At 38.7% G+C, this 22,260-nt stretch overlaps 1 protein-coding gene across 2 annotated transcripts in view; it reads left to right on the plus strand.

Moving 5' to 3' along the window:
• The first annotated feature begins 9,401 nt into the window (after positions 1 to 9,401).
• The window catches only part of Parm1 (prostate androgen-regulated mucin-like protein 1), a 102,060-nt gene continuing 89,201 nt past the window's right edge, over positions 9,402 to 22,260 (plus strand). The window contains exon 1 of one of the 2 annotated variants that reach the window (XM_078021416.1): positions 9,402 to 9,711. In XM_078021416.1, coding sequence (XP_077877542.1) covers positions 9,669 to 9,711 — 43 coding nt within the window. In that variant the 5' untranslated portion in view covers positions 9,402 to 9,668. The remainder of the gene's footprint in view (positions 9,712 to 22,260) is intronic. The other variant, XM_005333236.4, reaches the window with a different exon arrangement.

Raw genomic sequence — 22,260 nt, forward strand, 5'->3', positions numbered from 1 at the left:
TAAAGTAAGTTTTTCAAGTGTTTTTTTTTTATCCATATAGGAAAAGCCACTTGCCAAAGTCAATTAATTAAATTGAATTTGAATACTGTATCCAAAATATGATGTCCAGAAAAAAAAAACTTGCTCAAATTATTAGTCTTTTTGTGAGAAAAAAATGCTCAATTAGTTGAATATATAAGGGAATAACATCAATATTCAAGTTAAGAAATTTTTAATGCTTTTTGTTGTTCTGGATGAGTTGATTAATGTTACCGATACTGTTTTATTACTCAGAATTCAATATTGAGTTTGAAGTAAGTGAAAAATTAGCCTTTATAAATCATCTGAGTAAAACTACAGTCAATAATATTTTCAAAAAAGTTGGGACACTTGAATTTAAAACAAACTGGAATCTATTAATATTTGTTATAACTTATGGGGGTTAAAACATGCAGGTAAAAAATGAAGTATAACTGTACAAATTTACAAAAACTGAAAACATAAGGTATTTAAAGGTGAGAAAAATTTATTGAAATGCTTATGGAGTGGTGGTAAGGGCAAGGTTCATTGGACCTTAGAGAGAAGTTTGGAATGCTATTGAGCCACCATTTTTTTTTTTTTTTTTTTTTTTTAGAGAGAGTGAGAGAGGAGAGAGAGTGAGAGAGAAAGAGAGAATTTTTAATATTTATTTTTTAGTTCTCGGCGGACACAACATCTTTGTTGGTATGTGGTGCTGAGGATCGAGCCCGGGCCGCACGCATGCCAGGTGAGTGCGCTACCGCTTGAGCCACATCCCCAGCCCCTGAGCCACCATTTCTGCTTCTGAGTATCAGGCTTCTTTATTCTATTTCAGACTACTTTCTTGTACTTGTTGAGATGGCTCATTAGAGTGCTTAACAACCTCACTGTGTCTCACCTCTCAACGGTCCCACCATCCTAACACCACCACATGAGGACCAGGCCTTCAACACCTGAACCTCTGAGAGAAAAACTATACCCAAACCATAGCAGTAAACAAATAAACAAATATTCTTCCTCATGAGTCAGAACCATAGGCTAACATCACATGGATTTGAAGTTTGGAGATACTTGGTAACTCCATTCCCACAGAGCAACTACTAGCTGTATTTTCTGGTTCCAAGTTTGAGAGTTTGGGAAAGTGACTGAGTTTAGCAAACAAGGCCTGGTATCCTCTTTATACCAATCATTGGGTGAAGAGAAGCAGCCTCTCAAGAAAATGGCAACCACTATTGGAACCACTTACTTGGAGTAGGAGAAAGAGCATTTCTTTAAAGAAAAGGTTATTCTGGATAGGTTAAACAGTCAATGTCCTCAGTACGTTGTTTCCCTGAACTAGCAGTTCTTAAAGTATGGTTCATGGTAATGAAAATACCAGATTCTTTCAGATCTGCTAATTCAAAAACATTCTCATAGTAATACTAAGGTATAAATCAACTCTTGTTTTTTGTGTTTTACTTTTGCATTGATTCTGCAAAAATAATTGTGGATAAAACTTCTTATGTCTTAGCACAAATGAAAGCATTAGCATGAAACTAAACTAATGATTATTGAACTATTCACCATGAGGCAAATTTGGAGGGGGGCTAGTTTTCATTTATTAATGTCCTTGATGAAGCAGTATAAATTATTAATTTTATTAAATAATGATCTTGATCACATATCTTTTTTACATTCTATGTGATTAAAAGGAAATATTCATAAAATAAGTTTCTGGTATGCCAAAGTTAGATAACTGTCTCAGGAAATGCATTTGAATGATGATTTAAGTTACTAAGTAGTCATTATAATGAAACACGACTGGGAAAAATGGCTAACACATAAACCATGGTTATTTAGACTTGAATATCTGTGAGACACTTTAGTCATAAAGTCAACTTGTCACATATAAGAACAATTGCCAGTGTTTGGTGCCAATGAGAAAATTCAAGATTTCAAGAGAAAATCAGAATTGGGGAAAACTTAGTTTCACCACTTTCCAATACTTAAACATTTTTCTGTTGATACAGATGAAAATGTTAACAAATGTGCTCTTTTGACATAGTATAATTAATGTGTTAAAATTTGCCTGACTCATTAAACCAATATTTTCCATTTGACCAATGCATGAGGATACAAAATCATGTATGAATCAAATATATAGTTAAAGTACAAGATAAAACAATGGATTTTATGCAATAGAATATGAAAATTACTTCAATATGCTTTCATATTCTACATTGCAAGTAACTTTTAAGAAACTACTGAGCTGGAGGTGTAAGTCAGGGTTAGAGCACTTGCCTAGCATGAATGAGGCCCTGGATTCCATTCCCAGCACCGCAAAGGAAAAACAATGTAAAAGAAACTAACATATGTTGGTATCCATACAGTACAAAATAAGAAAAGCCACAATTATCTGAAGGTATCTTAAAACACTCTCCCTACACAAATAAGCATTTTTAAGGGGTCTTAATAAGCTTCAGAAGTACAAAGGGGGTTTGAGGCTAAAATGTACAAGAAATTCTGCTCTAAACTATGTATTGTAAAGATCTAGGGACAAGTGATATTGCTAATATCTAATTCTGCTAAATACTAATATTTGACATGTTTTTACTATTTATCATAATTTTTCTTCTTCATCATCATCATCATCATCATAAGTATTTCTACCAAAACAAGAGCAAATATTTGTTGAAAGTCTTTGTAGTCTAAGCTCAGTTCTAAATTCTCTCCATACATTTAAAATAAGATATGGAAATAAGATATTGTTTGAAATAAGATATTGCCAATGAAGCAGACCAGGTACCCCCACCCAAAAGACCTTTGCCATAATTAAGCTTCTCCAGAGACCCTACCCATAATTATGCGTCTTGTCATCAAGATTTTACAGTGGGTCAACAGAATGTCAGCAAGGTTTCTATAGAGGGCATTGTGGTTTGAAGTTTCTCTTTCTTGTAAATACTAAGTTTGCAGACAAAATGTGTGATAGAGTCTGTCTCAAAGAGAGCTATTGATATGCAAAAGTTACTATCTCCATTTTCTTGATAAAAACTTGTAAGTTTTGCCTAAGAATATAGGACATAGAGTAACTGTTATGTACCCATCCATTGACAGGTAACCATCCCACTAAGTATAAAGTTTAAAGAACTTATAGCCTTGGGGTCTAGAGATTTTTAGGCATTAGCATCTCTGGACCTCTGAAGTTAAACAAAATTGCTTCCTGAAAATTTCTCTGGTGTCCAGCCACATCTTTCCTACATAATTATCATCCCCATTTCACAGATGGGAAACTGAGGTCTAGAAAGGCAAATAGGCCATGTAATCAATACGTCTTCAGCTTCCAACTACTATGCAATCAAGAAAATCTCACTTGCACTGTTTATACTGTTAATGCATACATTCAGAGGCAAAGAAACAGACTGTCCACGTTCTATAACCAGAGTAGGTTCATTGTGATACCTACTACATTATGATATCTATACATTTGTTTTTTGAACCCTGGAAATGTGGCTAGTCTGAATTGATATGTCCTGCAAGTATAAAATCTACACTGAAATTCAAAGAATTAGAAAGAAAAAGAATGTAAAATATCTCATCAACATTTTTATAATCATTACCTGTTGAAATGATAAATATCTTAGATATTTGGGTTAAATAAAAGTGCTATTAAATTAATTCCACTTGTTTCTTTTTCCTTCTAAAAAATATTTCAAAGGCTAGGGAGGTAGCTCAGTGGTACAGTATATATTTAGCACATAGAAGGCTCTGGGTTTTATCTCCAGCATTATAAAAATATAAAAGAAAATGTGGCTAGTAAAATTGCTAAATTGCACATGCAGTTTGTATTTTATCTCTATTGGACAGTGTTGAACTAACAGATTAATTCAATTAAGCTTTACACTAGTTCAAATAAGAGGTTTTGTTATGGGCATCATTTCCAAGAAGCCAGTTCATTTCTTCCTTATATATTTTAAGGGCTTTATCCTTAATTAAAAATTACTGACACATAGTTTATTGTCTTCAAAGAGCTCATGCAACTTCAAACAATGTTATTTAAATCAGGCAAACAATCATGTTTCATCATACCCTTTTAAAACTGCCCTGTTCAAGCCCATACTTCTTAGCTAAGTTCCAAATTTACACTTTTGCATGCATGAATCTTTCTGGTCATTAATAAGAGGATGGGAGTTAGAGATAGAAAAGCAAAGTGATGGGGACAAGTGTGGCAGATCCAAAGGAAATATTCTTGCACAGTTAGCTTGTTTGGAGAGTCATAGGAAGCCAAGACAAAATTCATCAAGATCTTGAGACTGCTGAATTCCTGCCTTTGAGGAGTAGAGGGGGTATGAATAGGCTACCGAGATTGTTCAGCACTTTCCACTCCAGCTAAACTGTAGCAGGAGTGGAATTACTAAGGATAATAGTCACACAGGTGTGTGCGTCAATAATAGCTACAAGAGATATTAATTTTTTTCCTTGTAGTCTGGACCCCAAAATGTATCCCTAAGTTTCTTCTCTAATAATGGCTGACATTTATAGGCACTTAGAATATGCTGAGCCTTTTATGTATGAATTCAATCCACCTACTAATGTTGGGAGGAAACTATACTATGCTTTTTTTCCACTATTGTATTTTGGAAGCATGGAACTTGTTGCTTTCAGAGTTTAACAGCTAGAAAGAAATTTTGCTTCAGAATGAATCATCTCTCAAGTCTCACCTGTACCTGTTTTAGAATGATAGTTTGATTAGGACTTAGAGTTGTTGTTGGAATGGGTTGTTAGAAGACTTTGGGTCTTCTGAGATGGGTTGAAAGCATTTTGCATGTGAAAAGACATGGATTTGAAGGAACAAAGGGTGGAATTTTATGGATTAAATGCATCCCACCACTCTAAATTCATATGTTGAAGCCCTAATCCCCATTGTGACTACATTTGGAAACAGGGTTTTTAAGGAGCTAAGCTTAAGGGAAGTCAGAAATATTTCTTCTAAGGACACCTAATCCAATAGGATTAGTGTCCTTATAAGAAAAGAGATACCTTGAGTGAGCAAGACAGAAGGTCACATGACTAGGGAGCAAGAAGTCTGCCCTCTGTGAGTGGAGGAGAGGGGACTCATCAGAAACCAACCTTTCCATCATTTTGGTCTAAGACAGTCAATCTACCAAAATTTGAAAAATAAATTTCTGTCATTGAAATCACTTGGTGTGTGGTATTCTGTTATAGCAGCCCTGTCAGACTAACAGAATCTGAGGCATAGAAATGCCAAGTAATTAATTAGTCACTTGGTTAGTAGACAACAAAAGGGAATTCTGACCCCCTCCTCTAACCACTGCACACACTGCCTTTCCAGCCCTATTAACCAAGTTATTCCCTCTTAGCCATGATGAAACCAAGAGTTCAGAAATAACACTTCAATATCACCTAATGCATATTATCTAACATCATCTATATATATTACAATAAATTCAGGATGTCAAAAACGAAGCCAGCCAAGGGCATTTGTTTTGTAAGATGTTGAAAGCTCACAATACTAAAAATTCATTTTAACCATGATCAAAAAAGAGTGAAAGTCAGAAAAATACAGATTTCTCTTAGATTTTATCCCAGGGGAGTATTATTTTTAAAAAAGAAAGAAAAAGAAAAGCAAGCGAATTCTAAGAGGAAACTGGCTTTTGCTATAAGGCATTAAAGGGAAACATGCATATTCCATTCTGAATCCCACTGAGCATCTAATGGTCCTCCACTGTTACATCTCATAGCATCCTTTGTTTTCCTTCATAGTTAAATGCTCTGCATTTTCTCAGTTTCTTTATTTTAAAATTAGGATAGTACTTTCTATCTTTTTAAGTTCTTAGTTGGCACCCCCTATAATGAAGGGCATATTAACAAGAGAAAATAAACAAGTTTATGAACACATATGTTCACATATATATGGAAGATCCCCATAAAATGAGAAATTCTCAAAGAAGAGGCTTTGAATTTAGGCTTCAATACTATCTGCAGCTGAAACAAGAAAATAATGATGCTGGGCTATAGCAGCTGTGAGCAAGTGACAAGGGGAAGCTTCATAAAGAAGTATAAGGTTTGCTATTCAGATTTGAGTGGGTGACTTCTCTAGTGATAAGAGTCTCCAGCATATTAGAGTCATCCTTCTCTTCCCAATAGTAAGAAGATAATTGTTTCACTCAGCTTTTTCATTGTTGTGACCAAAATACCTGACAGAAATAGCCTAGAGGAGGAAAAGTTTATTTGTGGCTCATGGTTTCAGAGGTCTCAGTCCATAAATGGCCAACTCCATTGCTCTGAGCCCAGAGTGAAGCAACACAACATGTGGGAAGGAATCACTAGAGAAAAGATGCTTAGCTCATATGGCAGGGTCATGAAACAGTGTGGGCACAGAGAAGATGCACCCTTTCCTTTCAGGGCATGCTGCCAGTAACCCACCTTCTCCAACCCTGTCCCGCCCTCCTACAGTTACCACCCAAACTAGGCTGAACTGATTAGGTTACAGCTCTTATACTCTAATGATTTCACCTCTGAATATTCCTTAATTAACAGGGGCTTTGGGGGGATGCCTCATACCCAAATCATAACAACACCTTTACAAATATAGGTTTCCTTCATAAATTTAAATTCCCTTTACAAAAGTAGCATAGATGACATATTCTGCTTATACTATCTATCATAAAAAGTGTAAAATTTAAATAGATGAATATATATATAATGCTTAGAATAATTCCTAACACATGGTAGAAGCTCAGTAAATATAGATGGATATTATTGTTTACAGCATTTAACATAATTTTGCTGCACCTAGTTTTGTGACTATTCATTCAATATTTGACTCTCCACTAGAATGAGTTTCCTGATGGCAGAAGTAATTAAACACTGTGGCACACATCACAGTTCTTCCTTGCTATCCATTTCTTCTCTCCATTAGGAACCAGAAGGAGATTGTGCTTCCTTGCCTTCTCAAAGTTGGGCATGGCCATTGACTTACTTTAGTCAACGAAATACATACAGAAGTGTCATGTCTGGTTCTATTTTCAAATGCTACTCTTTATTCTTCACTTCTCTCTTCTCCCACCTCACTGAATGTGGAAGTAGTGTTTGATCTAATGATATAACACTGAGTCCTCACATACAGGACAGCTACTCTGGGAAGTAAATTGGATCCATAGTAGACTTTGATAAGCAAGAAACAAACTGCTATTGCTGAAGCCTCAGAGACTTTGGGTTGACTTATTTCAGTAGCATAATCTAGCCTACCCTGGATTTTGTAACCATTACATTTCCACAGTGTATCATAAAGTCTGGCATATACTAAAGTGATTAAATGTGCTTTGATTAAATTAATAGATTAAAAAGTTTTAATCAGCAATTAAAATGAATGATTTTAATTAAAGAAATTATTTCAACTTGATTCTGTGTACAATCAAAAGTCTTGGAAATTTTAACTGATTAATACATAGGGATCCCTATCCTTTAAATATCAAACCATTATCTTTGATAGAGTCACATGTGCTTGCCAGTCCAGGGGGACCCCATTAAAATTTTGCATTTTGTTGAATTTCAATTAAATAAACTTTTCTGTGACTTGGTCTTTGAAACCTTTATTCACTTACTTAAATCACCCCCATTTGAAGGCACCAGTGCCTCATAGAATGTCCCTGCAAAGCTCCATCTGTGTGTGTGGTCCCTGCCTCCATGACAACCAAAACCCAGATGCAGAAATTCTTCATAATCACTTAGATTACACTAGAAACCAGAAGGACGTTGAGGTCAAAAATGATTCAAAGAACATGTTTAACAAATTGAATTTGCAGTTTCTACCACCAGGAAGGAGGTAAGGGGGATAGGCATTTGTTTGTGGTATCTTTTGGTTCTCATTTCAACAGAAATCAATAAATTGGCCAAAACAAAAGAAAAATATGAGCCCAGTATATACTCATTGTGGAAGTGAAAGCAAGATCTGTGAGGGGCAATGGTGGGATCAGATAGAAAATTGACCTTGCCACAGAAAAAAGTGATGATACCCCAGAGAGTGAGGAAAGAGCCCTGTGTATGAGAAAGAAGTCACAGATTAAAGGTGTTCTCCAGAGCCGCTAATGGTACCAGGAAATCCACTTATTTAGGAAGTTTCCTCAACTAACTCCTGGAGCTCCCAGTTCTGGTGTCTAGGGGACTGTCAGACTCATAAACACAGGTAGCAGGAGGATCTGAAATCTTATTTGAGGGGTAAGAACTAAGTAAGTCTAAGACAAAAGAAAGGGGGTGGGGGCAGGGAATAAAGTGAAAGGCCAGTTTTGATCTGTTCTTCAGAGAAGCTGTGGGCTTTTGGAGAGGCAGCAGAGTGTAGAAGATGAGCCAGGGTGCCTACTTGGGTAACTTATTATTATCTTTACTAGTTGTGTGATCTTGGGCAAGTCTTAAACCTTAATTTAAACCTCTCTGTGCTGCCACTTCCATCCCTGAAGATGACTATACATCAGCGCCCATCTCCAGGGATTGTCAAGGGGAATAAATGACTTGATTAAAACCTGTACAGCTGCTTGTCCAGTGCCTAGCCCACAGCAATCTTTCAGGAAATGCCGGCTTTTGTTATTATGGGCCTAGTGCACAAACTATTCTTACCAACTATGTAATCTTGAGCATGTTATTTTTCTTCTCAGCATCTGTTTTCTCATCTGTAAAATGGAGTGGTAATCATTTTCATGCCTTGTTGTTTTAAAAGGAGATACAACACTTTCAATAGCACCTTGCTCACTTATCTCATGATCGAAATTCTGACAGCATTATTTCTTTTGATAGATAAGAAGCTAAATAGGAAGCGAAAGACACCCTACCTCTGAGAGGAGGAAGTGCAGTGGAGTCGAATGTGGGTGAAGATTTAACGTACACTCAAGAATATCTGGAGGAACGAGGATCAGTTTCTTCATAGTTGGAAAGAAATGTGCTGGTTCATCTCTTTAAAGACTGTAAGCTCATGTAAGAAAAGCTGAGATGGATTCTTGAAGACAGAGATCTGCTCACACTTTGCATCCCCCTTAACATAGTGCAAGGCGCTCTAAGCATTTAGAATCCACCTAAACCAAGGGTCTATGATGGACAACATAATCCAAAGTACATGTATGAAGACACGAATTGGTGTGAATATACTTTGTATACAACCAGAGATATGAAAAATTGTGCTCTGTATGTGTAATAAGAGTTGTAATGCATTCTGCTGTCATATATAAAAATTTTAAAAAATTAATTTAAAAAAAAAAAACCTAGGGTCTCCCATACTGACTGTCCAGCAGAGGCCGCCCTGGGCCGTAGCTCCTGGGGCCTGAGAGCTGCAAGGGGGAAAGCCAGCGGGGGGGGGGGGGGGGGGGGGGAGGCCCTGTCAACGCCTTGGGGCCCTGGTGGGAGGGGTTTGGCGGCGGAGGCGGCCCGGCTTCTGGCTGCTAGGATGGAGCAGAAGTGCGCTGGGAGCCCGAGGGCACGCAGCTGACTGAGCCGCGCAGCTTTGCTCGCCCCGCCGCCTGCCACCTGAGCTGCCCCAGCCAAACGCGCCCAGCCGTCTGCACTTCCCAGCTCCTACCGCAGCCTGCTGGTCAGAGAAGGAGTCTCCCGCGCTCGGAGCGTTCGGTCGGCCCCAGCAAACTCCTCCCGCCGGCACCAGGCTCGGCACAGAGCTCCGGGATATCATGGTCTGCAAGGCTCTCCTCGCTCTGTGCATCTTCACAGCAGGTACTTAGCGCAGACCTCAAGGAGGGGCCAGGCTCGGTGTGGCCCCCGCGGACGTAGCTGGGGCTCCACCTGAAGCCGGGAAACTGGGAAGTAAGTCGCGGCTTGCGGGATCCTGACTGGTGCGAACCTCCGGGGCTGCGCGCAGGTGTGTGCGCACTTAGATTTGGCAGTCTTGAGCGGTGCGGAAGGAAAGGATGAAAAAGCCTTCCTACTGCAGCCCGAGCCCGCACAAACTCTGCTTTGTGGAACAGGTGGCTGGCTGGCACAGCACATTTGAAACCCCCAAGGGCTATACTGTCTACTCCTCCTTTGCGTTCTTCGCCGTGGTCCCTGAGCGCACCCGCCAGAGTCCGGATCAGACTTCTGGTCGCTGTTCGGCCTGGGGAGGGATTCAAAAGCAGGGGAAGGAGTGGGGTTTTGGGTAGTCGCATCTCGAAAGGTTTAGGAGGTGACTGCCTGCCCAGGTGGGGCTGGTTTTCGTTCCGGGTTGGCGATCTCGGGGTCTCCAAGGTCCCTTTTTAGTTATACTTAGGTACGATATGGCTCAAGAGGTCCTAGGGACCGTGGACCCGTCTGGGGTCAAGCTCGCGAATTCACATCTGGGTTTTTTTGCAAGTCTTTCTTGTGTCCGGTAGCCTTTCAAAAATGTACCTTTTGGAAGAAACTAGAATGTTGATTAAAGCTAGCATTCCCCTCACCCCAATTCCACCCATTTCCCCATTCCCACCCCTCACACAGGTTCCCGGCCAAGTCCCCACGCGCGCGCCTCTCAGGTCTTAGGACTACCCGCAGCCACGACCTCAGGCGGGGGGTTCTAGGGAGAGTGGAACAGGCAGACAGAGTTCGTCTTGGTAGGGGCTGGAGAGAGGGCTAGACAATACTGTGTCTAGAGTTGGGTATCCAGCTTCTCCCCTCTGAGTTCCTTAAGGTTCCTGTAATTGTGGCCCTGAGTCGTTACTATCTCTCGAAAAGAAACTACTGGTTCCCTGGCAGCTTACAAAAGACAGATTTAAGAAAAAGTTTCCAAAATCGAGGTACAGTGTGGTGTTTTCTCTACTTGCTGAACGTCTGTTTTGGCGTTTGCACGGTTTGGAGACTCATCTGTTGACGGTTCCAGAACACTCCGGGCTCTTTGGCTTGTGCTGCCTCAGGCTGGGATGAAAGAGTGGATCTGGAAGGTGTAATCTGTCATTGGTCAGCAGCTCTTGGATGGCCTCGCATGGTAATTCCACAGTCTTCAAACCAAGAGATGTTTAGGAAATGAAATGAAATGCATCTTTATTTTTACCTTAAAATCTTTTCAGGAGGCTCAGAAAACCTTAAGCGAGCCTGAAGATGGGCTTGTTTGCTAATTTGATTTGTAGCTGCTGCTTTATTTATTTTATATTTTTATATTTTGAACAGCCCAGGCAATTGACAAAACCGGAATTAATCCTAGCAAGCAGTTGATTGTAGCATTATTTTCCTAAGCTCAAGATTTTCTTTTTTTTTTAATCCAGTCTTACAGTTTACCTCCTTATTATGAGAGAAGGAATATTGTCTTCATCCACTGCCCACAGAGAGGGGGCTGGTGGGCCAGGGACTGGCAGAGCAGCCCCATCCATGCCCCCACCTACATTTGTAGGGATCAGAGCCAATAAGATCAGGATAGTTCCTGGGCTCCTGGGAGTCAGGAAGGCACACTGCCTCTTTCCCCTATTTGGTCTCTATGGACCTATCCCAGAGAGCCATGGAACTAATGGAAGCTTTGTTCTTACCTCTGAAGCTTGTGCCTCTGAAAGAATCTCTTTAGGTTTCAGTTCATTGTTAAAGAGTTATTTACAATATATTGTCAGGAAAATAATACAAAGATCGTTGTAAATACCTCCTGAAATTCTTTGCATTGAAAAGTAAGATGTTTTCAGAATCTAAAATATTATTTTTCTAGGAGAAAAAAAAAACCTGATGTGTTGCAAAGAGGCAAGGGGGAAAGGGCTCCCCAGAGTAGCAGGCATGTTTCCACACCTATCCTAGAGCTCCCCCAGCACACTTCTAATAAGAACTTCCCCCAGGCCGTTGCTTCTTTTCTGTTTTCTACCTTTTTTCCTCCAGCTTTAGAGGATTTAACAATTTTTTGTACAATCCTCAAAATGATACCTTCTTGAGCCAAGAAAAGGGTTGGGCAAGAGCCTATTATTATCCTAATAAATCCTCTCAATATATATATATATATAGCATTTCCTCCAGGATTTATAATGTACATTTGAAGATAACCTATGACTTGTCAACAATCCAGCCCAGGTAGATCTCTACATTTACCCACCTGTATTTTAAATAGTAGGAACAAAAATACCTTGGATGAACTTCAGTTCTCTCTTCAGTCCTTATTATGGTAGGACACAAGCACTGCTGTGTTAAAAACTATTTTTAAAAAAACACCTCTTATATTATGCCAGTATAAGGTATATAGGAGAACTGCTTTTAAATTAAAATACAATCTGGAACCTCCAATGTTTGGCCCCAGAACAAGGCAGGAAGGGAAGATGGCCTGTCATTGGGTAACTTTCATCTTTAGACTTTTCCTGCTCACTTGTAGACCACCATTGCTCCCCTTTAATATTCTATGTCCCAAGTTAAAAAAAAAAAACTCCTTCACTGAGATATACTGGAACTTTCAATTATTTTTAAATACTCAAGGATAATGAAAGAGAAACACCTAATAGGTAAGAGAGGTACAAATCCTATGATCCTACTTTTCCTGCCCTCACAGAAGTCTGGCCCTGGTCTCCCTCTGGGAAGAGTACATTCCACACCATTGCCAAACACTCTAGGCATACTTATTGATCACTTGTAAAGAACAGCACAGTAGATTTCCAGTCTGCCACTCAGCAAGGGATCTTTTGTGGATTCTAAATATGTCAGATAGCTCTTCTCCAGGTAACTAATACTTAGAATGTCCATATCCTTGAAGAAACCTCTCTCCCTACAGGGTTATGGCTCTGTGCATACTACCAGTCCTGATATGTAACCAATTCAATAACCTTGTCAAAAATATATTAAACAAAAAATGCATACACATTTAAAGGAACATAAAGTTGCCTTTGGTTTGTTATGGGTGGTAGAAAAGAGTTGTTTTCATTCTTTTATCCCAGTTAACTACTATTCCCCTGAAATTTGTGGTTACAGTCAAAGACAGGTCACCTCCTTCATAGGAACCCTGCTCTGAGATGGTGGAAGTTCTTCATTGTTCACATTTACAGAAGCATCAGATTCTGCAGCTAGGTTGCTTGGGTACAAAACTAAGCTTTACTACTTATTAATTGTGTAATTTAGGGCAAATATCTTAACTAATCTTCAATTTTTACATTTACAAAATTGGGGGAAATAAAACCTCATAAGATATGGAAGGTTAAATATATGAACACACCTGCAAATAGAAAGTGCTAGGGACATAGTAATGTGCAGTTTTAGCTCTTATTGTTGTAATTTGTATTAATAAAATTTGCTATAGTCTAGGCAGACTATCCTCTTCAAAAGCAAAGTTTATGTTTGCACTTGGACTATGTAAATCAAAGATCTCAACTAATATTTCAATGTCAGCTGTTCCAGCAAACCCAATGTCAAATTAAGAAATTTGAGTCTACTAAATGCCTAATTTGAAAAGGTTAATAATGTGCCAGCTCAGATTTAGCATAATAATCCAAAAAGTATGCAGTAACAAATAGAAGTAAAGTCTCACCATTTCTTCTAGAAGGACTTTTGCAAACTACTGTGTTTCAAACTCCCAAGTCAGCTAAACCTTAAAGGTCGGGCACTCAGTGCCACAAAATTCTGGGCAATGCAGATAAAACAACTTAGAAAAAGACAGGTCATTTTTTTTCTGACATTTTTCAGAATGGTTCTCTCCAGAACCCAGAATCATCAGTAAATATTGCCAGATCCCTAATTTAACTTCAGTATTTGGACCTGGCCTAATTGTGCTTGTGTTTTCTTAAAGAAAATATTGGTTAAATATTTAGACTGTTTGAGCAGATTTTCTCAAACAATAATTTCTCCTTTGGGTCAATTGCACCCACTGGAAATGGTGGAAAGTGACATGTTTTAAATGTTTCAGAAAGGATTGGCTATCTTATCTCCTAAAAGCATTCTGTATCAAATGAAAGGAATTTTGCAATAATAGTTACAACAGTGTGCTTCTTTTTGAAAATATCTGTCACTGAAATTTAAAAAAATGTTAGTTAGGAATCAGATATTTGCCTTGCTTATGAGATATCAAATGAAGCTGACACTTGGAAAAGTTAGTTTCATGTAGAAATCAATGGTAGTTCTTAGAAGTTGTCAGGGAGTTAAGTGTTTACCCAACGTTTGTTTTTTTCTTGGAAATGCAAAGCTAGTAGGTTAATGGGCAAGCCAGGTGACTATCAGTTAAGGCTGGTTTGTGTATGTAGTTTATAACATTTCTTCTTTTAGTTGCATCTTAAATTATTCAAGTAGCAGGAATTGCTGTCACATCAGGTTTTCTGATATGTGAACTTTTAAATGCTTATCACAGCCCTTCCTACCAGCAAGCCCATTTTCTTCACCTGCCTTACCATCGTTTAGGGATCTCTGCCATTTTATAAGTAATAAAAATCTTTAAAATAAAATAGAGATTATGAATTCTTTTCCTCTGCTCTCCATTGGTGCAGGGAGGTATAATGGCAATTAAAAATATATTATCTTAGTTTTCTTTTGGCTCATGTTGCTGAATTTAGCTAATAAAGATACAGATTGCCCAGTCAAATGTGAATTTCAAATAAACTACGATTCTAAGTATGTTCTATAGAAAGTTGAATTCAAATTCTAACGAGTGTCCTATATTTTGTCTGGCAACCTGAATTTGGCATTTCATCTGCAGTTCATCTATGCAATGGGTTTGATGTAAGATCAGCTTTAGTTTGAATCTTGCCTGATAGAGCTTTGGTTGCACTGTACCATTTCATTAAATATAATCTGCTTGTGGGAAACATGGAGATTTAAAAGCAGCTGTCTTGGTTAGCAACCACGTGGATTAGGATTCAGGGGAAGCTTTCACTCCAGTGAATTATTTTGATTCTGACAGCATATTTGTTAACTGAACATTGTTGTGTGCTTCTGAACAATTGGTGGAATTTCTATGGCCTCCTTGACCTACATTAATGATCCCCTCTGACCCTTCCTTTAAAAAAATATATTTCTCATAATTGCAATGTTTTTGCCTAAGAACTGGAACTAGAAACATTCTAGAATATGTCTGGCAACTGATTAAAAAAGAAAATTATAGAATAGCTTTGCATTTTAGTGCTCTCTTTTGTGCCAAGATCTTAAGACATCTTACAAATATTAATTATATAAGTTTTATAAGCCCTGCTGGGTAGGTTTATTGGTATCACTTAAAAGCTGCGGCTGTTCAGAGCCTGAAGCAATATATTAGACAGAATTTTAAGGCAGATGTTTTTTTAAAAAATCTCTTAAGCAATTGAACTGTGTTGGAAATGTGCACCCTTTATAACTAAGCTGAAATCTATGAATTGCCAACTGTTCATTGTTTAAACACTTACCATGTGTGATATTTAGAAAATATGTCTATTCAGTTCAAAAGGTGAGTAGAGTATATCTTTGATGATAATATCTTTCACTTACATTTCAAATTTGACACCTGATTTTCTCTTCCATGGGCAAGGAAATATGGATATGGGAACTTTAGTCCAGGTGTTGAACATGAAAGGATTTAGATGAGAGACAGTTTCATTTTTTATTTGGCTGTGGTTGTAAACTTAGAGCTACCATGCAGACTTCCACTTAGATCACATTATATTTCTTTATATAGTGTTAATAAAATATATGTCATGTTTTACATTGTGATATTCTTACCAACTTCATGTAGTCCAGAGCATAACCTTATTACAGATAGGTTATTGGTGCTGTTTATCTCTCCTGAAATGTTTTCAGTTTCATTGGAAAAGCTTTTTATGATCTCTTAGTCCATTCAGGCAGCTATAAAAGCCTGGTTCTATAAACTGAGTAGCTTATAAGCAGCACACATTTATTTATTATAATTCTAGAAGCTGAGAAGTTCAAGAGCAAGGTGCTGGCTGATCCTGTGTCTAGTGAGGCCTCCCTTTCTGGTTTGTAGATGGTGCTTTTTCATTGTGTTGTCATGGTAGAAAAGGCAAGGCTGCTCTCTGGGGCCTCTCCTATAAAGACATTAATCCCATTCATGAGTACTCCACCCTCATGACCTAATCATCTCCTGAGGGCTCCATCTCCTCATATCACCTTGGGGGGTAGGTTTTTAGCATATGAATTTTGGGGGCATAAAAGCATTTAGACCATAGCATGACCCCACAGGTAGACAAGAGACAGATACCATGAAACAAGTGTTGAATATTTATTTGATTGTTAAACACTCTATACTATATGACCCTTGTTTTGTATTGCAATTTGGATTCTTTAGGAAGAACAGTAGCAATTATTGCAAGAATAAAAGGGCATTCTTTTTATGTGTTATTTAATAGTTACAGTGCACTGTCTATACGTGTCTAGGGAAATGTTCAAGACCCCAATTGTTCTGTTGAGTTAAAATATGTTTTGTTATGAGAGAATTTCAGTATATCTCAAAATTACAACATGAGAGGGACCTTTCTGCCACTTGTTTATCAGAGAACCTTAAAAAAATCTGGGGACATCTATTTCTTGGCGTGGGAAAAAGACAACTTCCTAGTGGATCGCACACTCTGCAAATCAAGGGAATTCTTGCTGTTGATGGGCTCTGCTGTGTGAGGGGCAGCACCAAAACATGTGCCATCACCACATTCAACTAAAAGGAAACCCTGGATATTTTGTATTCAGAATTAAACTGTTGCCCCCGTAAGGTGGCACAGGCCTATAATCCTATGTCTCAGAAGGCTGAGACAGGAGGATCACGAGTTCAAAGTCAGCCTCACCAACATTGAGGGGCTAAGCAACTCAGTGAAACCTTGTCTCTAAATAAAATACAGAATAGGTCTGGAGATGTGACTTAGTGGTTGAGTGCCCCTGAGTTCAATCCCTGATAAAAAAAAATAATTAAACTGTTGATGGAGATAATGTTCAATGACATTCTCTCTCTCTGATCCCTGATTCTCTCTCTCCCTTGCTCTGTTTTTGAAAAGCTAATCAAACAGGTCAGAGCAGGAAAAAAGACTATCATTTTGGGGGTAAAGGATCATTCATCATTCACATTGTAGGAAAATGTTGTGGGAAGGGGCTATTTCAGCATTTCTGCATAGGCTGTATAGATTGTTATCAATCTAATCAAGATTGCATGAGACTCGGAAAATATAAGAAGCCTAGAGAAGAGGGGGATGATAATTAAAATTATTTGGTAGTACAAAGGCCCAAACTACCTCTTACTGCTGCTGCTACTGCTGCTAGTGCTGGGAATGAAAAAGTAATAAAAGCTGGGAGATAAGTAATACTTCCTCAAATGTATATGAATATAAAGTTTATATTACTGGATCATTTTAGTTCTGTGAAAGGTTGCAAATTGAATCAGATTAAACAACATGGCAGCCCCTGTGGCAGGTAATTATCTTCAGCATTATGAAGCAGAGTATAGAATAAGAAAATGTCTTCTACTAGCCACAGTGGTCAATGTCTATAATTCCAGCACTTTGAAGACTTGAGCCCAGGAGTTCAAGACCAGCCTGGAGAATGGGGTGAGACCTGGTCTAAATAAATAAATAAATCCTCAATGACTGATGGTGTAGCTTACTGGTAAAATGTGTGCTAAAAAAGCAAGCAAGAAATGCCCTGAGATGTCAAAATGAATTCAACTGCATGGTTTGGGTCAATTAAGGAGGGCTGAGTGGCCTGGGTTGCTCGTTGTCAGGCACCTTTCCTAGGCTGTATTTTAAAAATAGTCCTATTGTGCATATTCTCCTTTAAATGCTTACATGAAGAGAAACACAGCCCTGATATTTATCAGGTGAAGATGGAATTTGTGTTATTATATATGAGAGGCAACATGGTATGTAGAAGGGGGCTTTGGAATGACACAGGCTAGCATGAAATGCCACCTCTAGAATCTCTGTTTTCTCCCTCATAGTATTATGATACTATACATAGAGTGCCATGTGGATAAACATTTAACCAGTGTCTATTAAGCACCCACAACAAAGGATAAAGATATTTTTTATTTTGCTTTCTTTCCACGGCTGCCTCCCACTACTAGATTGTAGTGTAAATGAAAACAGAAACTTTAGCTGTGTGATCTGAGGCTATATCCCCAGGAGAGTGAGACACAAAGTGGGAGCTTAATAAGTATTCGTTCTATCCGTTTTTATTGAGACTCTACTTGTGCTAAACAGTATCCAAGTATTTGTAGACACACTAACAAATGAAATAGAATTTTACCCTTAGGGAATTTACATTCTTTGTGTATGAGAAATTTTAGTGTAGTCAAAAGAAAACCAACAGTTGAACATCTAATAGCCATCTCAAACCCAACATGTCACAACTGAGTTCCTAGAGACTTCTTTTCTTCTCCCAGAGGCTCCACCTGAAACCTTGATCATCTCAGGGAATGGCAACTCCGCAACTTTCCAGATGCTCATACTGATATTCACGTATCATCTTTAGGTCTTCTTTCTCTTTCAACACCCCTCACCCAATGCTTCAAGACAATCTGTTTGCTCTACCTTTAAAATATATGCAGAAGTCCTGGCCCTTGCCCTGGTCTGAGCCACCATCGTCTTTCTCCTGGACTACTGCAGTGTCCCACTCCAGGTCTGCCAGCTCTCACCTTTTCCCTCCCAAGGTCGGTTTTCTACATAGCAACATTGGATCCATTGGAAATAGATGGGATGTCAAAGTCAAAGTCTTTAAAGTGACCATCAAGATGTGCATGAGCTGGTGTTCCATTTGTTTTCCAATCCAGTCTTCTACTCTCTCTTTTGCTCACCGTGTAGAAACACTGGCTACCTTATAGTAAGCAGAGGCTGGTTGCTCTGTCTGGAATATACTTTCTCTAGCTATCCTTGTGGCTAATTCCCTCACCTTCTTAAAAAAACCTTTTCTGTTAGAGCTTGCCATTACTACAACAAGAAACCTGAGATAATCCGCTTAAAATGAGGAAAAGGTTAATTTGGAGGTTTCAGTCCAAAACTGACTGGCCCCATTGCTTTAGGCCTGTGGCAGCACAGGGCATCATGGTAGGAGCACATGACCTAGAAGGACTGGCTTATGTCAGGGTTCAGGGGGATAAAGAGAGAAAGAGACCAGCATCCCAGAATCCCCTTCAAGGGCATGGCCCCCAATGACTTCAAACCTCCCTGTAGGCCCTACCTCTTAAAGGTTTCTACCACCTTTCAAAGTGCCAAGTTGAGAGCCAAGCCTTAAACATCTGAACCTTTGGGGGACATTCCAGATCCTAACTATAGCAACTTTGCTCAAACACCAACTTCTAAATAAGACCTACCCTGATCAACATCTTAAAACTGCAGACTGTGCCACCTGCCAACACCATGTGCCCAGTGCCCATTGTCTGACTCTTGCCTCTTCTCTATCATTAATGTCTGTCTCCCTCCACCCCTCCCCCTTAGTTCTGAATAAAACACAGCTTCAGAAGGCTTAGGCTTTCTTCTCTTTTGTTTGTTGTTGTATTCCTCAGTGCAAGAACATTATGTAGCATACAGTGGATGCTCAAAATCTATTTGTTGAATTGAATAATTAAAATATATTTAGGGGGTCTGGCAAAATGAAAACTTAATTCAGATTTTTCCTTAGATCACCCAAAAACAAGACAATGGCAGACTTGCTTATGTCTAGTGATTCTAAATAGCTTTTTAAAAAGCAATGGTCAGGCCTTTAGTCTTCACTGAGGATTACAAAAACTAAAATTTAAAAAATCAGCTGTATTTTTAGCTATGCACATACAAAACTCTTCTTTTTAAAATGTAAGCTTTAAGCTTTTTTTTTTTTTTTTTTGCCATGGACATTTTCTTCAACTCTGTGGCCAATTAAAATGTCACCTTTGAGCTCAGCTAGGGAGGGTACTGTTATCTCCACCATTTGAACATTTCCGAGAGTTCTCTGAATAACTACAAATAGCCTGGTGATGAAAAGTGATTTGATTCTAAAGAAAGCTCAGTTGGCAATTTTCCAGTAAAGTTTGAGAAAGTTAAGTAAATTTAGCTGCTGAGTGTTGGAAGTGTAAGTTAGTAACTTATAAACTCAAGAACCTAAAGGGAGTTTTCTTGGGCTTCAATATCCCACCTTCCTTTAGTGATTCTGAAATATGAATTGTGTTTCAGATTAAGGAACAGAAGTAATGCTGAAGTTCTCATTCAAATCAAACCTGTTTCCTGGGGGTGGAGGGAGGAGGCATCATCTACCCTGGCGAGATGACACCTCTTGACATGGCTGTTATTAAAGTCACCCAGGTTGGCATATACCCCGGCTTCATAGTGCTGTAAATACTCCCGATACTTTTTGACTTACTGAAAATAGGAATGATTAGTTATTTAGTAGCTGCCAAAAGGAATGTGAGCTTTAAAAACATAACAACATACTTATCTTGATTATATCAACTTGAGGAGCAACTTATAAATAAAGCAAAGAAGGGGAAAGATGAAACTGTTGAAAACATTGGCCTTGCTGGTTCCTTGAGGTCCATTGCTCATTCTGGAGGAGGGCAGGCTCTCCATCCTCTTGAAGTTCAGCAGCCCTGGCAGTAAGCAGAGTTGTGCAAAGGAGAGGAACCCTGACCTTTTACTGGAGACCCCAGAATTTCTGTCTGATATTGTGAGCATGGCACTGGAGTGGCCATTCCACCACCTCTCCTCCCCTGGGTGATACCATATTCCCTAAGTGATATAAAAAGCGGGGCCTAATATTTGACTGGCAGGAAAAGGAGCACACATCAACAAGACAAAGTTCATGATGCCCAAAAGCTCAAAAAGACAAATGTGGTATAGAAAGAACAAAAATAACTACCCTCACTTAAAAAGCTAATCAGATCAACCAGCATACATTTAGCATTCACACTGAGCAACAATAAGCAACCGCTTAAGTAAATGGGGTGGTTCATTGTGTACCAGCATGTAAAAAATGGTTACAATATATTAAATCAATATATGGTAACTTTATATTTCCCAATATTGAAAAATCAAGCTACAGAATAAAATGACCTTCTGATGAAACACTTAATGCATTATGCATATATGTATGTGTGTGCCTGCAGAGAAGAGTTTGGAATGATGTAGTGGTTATCTCTGGCAAGTGAGTTTTGGGTCAGTTTTGCTTTTCTCTTTCTTTTTCAGTTTCTGTCACTGTCTCTGCTTCTCTCTCTCTCTCTCTCTCTCTCTCTCTCTCTCTCTCTCTCTCTCTCTCTCCCCCCCCCCCGACCCCATGAATTTTTTAAAGAAGATATTATGAATATTTTGACAACTTTTAATGTGGCCATAGTAACTACTAGGTGACTGTTTTAATCCTCCAACACTTGACTCAAAAAGCAGTCTGACGAGCTATCAAAAATAAGGTCTTAGAGAAGCAAATAACCTCAGAGAGGTTTCAGGGCATTGCTGATGTAATGAGCAGGGAAGATTCTGGGAAGGAATTGACCTAAGGTAATGTTACATTTTTTAAAACCAGAGTCCTTTATAAATCATTGATTGGGATGACCGGCTTGGATAGTATTTTAAGGGGCTCTGAGCTAACTCATCAGTATTTAAGGTACATTGTTAGGTTTATATCTTTCATTTAATCTCTTCAGATTTTGTCACTTAGAGAAGCAGTTTCTGAATACATTATTCTAAGTTTCTCAAAATGAAAGTTGGCAACTTAGATATTAAATAAGAAAAATAGCACTCAGAAGAATATGTAATTTGTTTTTCTCTTGGCAACATTAAATTTCTTATATCATCTTTTCCATAAAGTAATCAATAAAATGTGGTTTGGCAAATGCTAGAAGATCCATTATTAATCCTCCATGGCATTACCAGAGAACACATGTAGGTGTGACCAGGGAAGGCAGCTGAGCAGATAGGACAGGGAAAAGCTTTGGCATAAGCTAGGCCAACCCTCTGTAATTGATAAAACTAGACTCATGGCTTGGGTAGGGGAGTTATGTTTTTAAGATTTTAGTCTTACTAGGTGTTACACATTATGCTACATTGGTTTCATCTGCTACCTCACCTAATCCTCCCAACAACCTTCTGGGGTAGGCAGTACTGTTCCCATTTTGCAGATCAGGTCACTGCAAAATGGGAAAAGAACTGTGGAGAATACAGCTAATAGGTAGCAGAACAGAGTTTATAACCTACATCTCTTATCTTTACCCATCTCTTCCCCCATGGCCTTGAACTGCCAAATTAGTTTCTAACTCCTTTTGTGTCTGATTTTTTCTCCATCCCCACATATACAGTGTTTTTTGGGAACCTTAGTATCTCTTCCTAAGTAAAGGCAGTAACTCCTAACTGGTCACCCTCTGTCTTCACATAGACCCTTACACAAATTCTTTGGATCCATTTAGTTCATGTTGAGTTGCCAGCTCCTCTCTAAAGGAGGAGA

Source organism: Ictidomys tridecemlineatus, chromosome 9 (genome assembly GCF_052094955.1).
Source record: "Ictidomys tridecemlineatus isolate mIctTri1 chromosome 9, mIctTri1.hap1, whole genome shotgun sequence".
NCBI lineage: Eukaryota > Metazoa > Chordata > Mammalia > Rodentia > Sciuridae > Ictidomys > Ictidomys tridecemlineatus.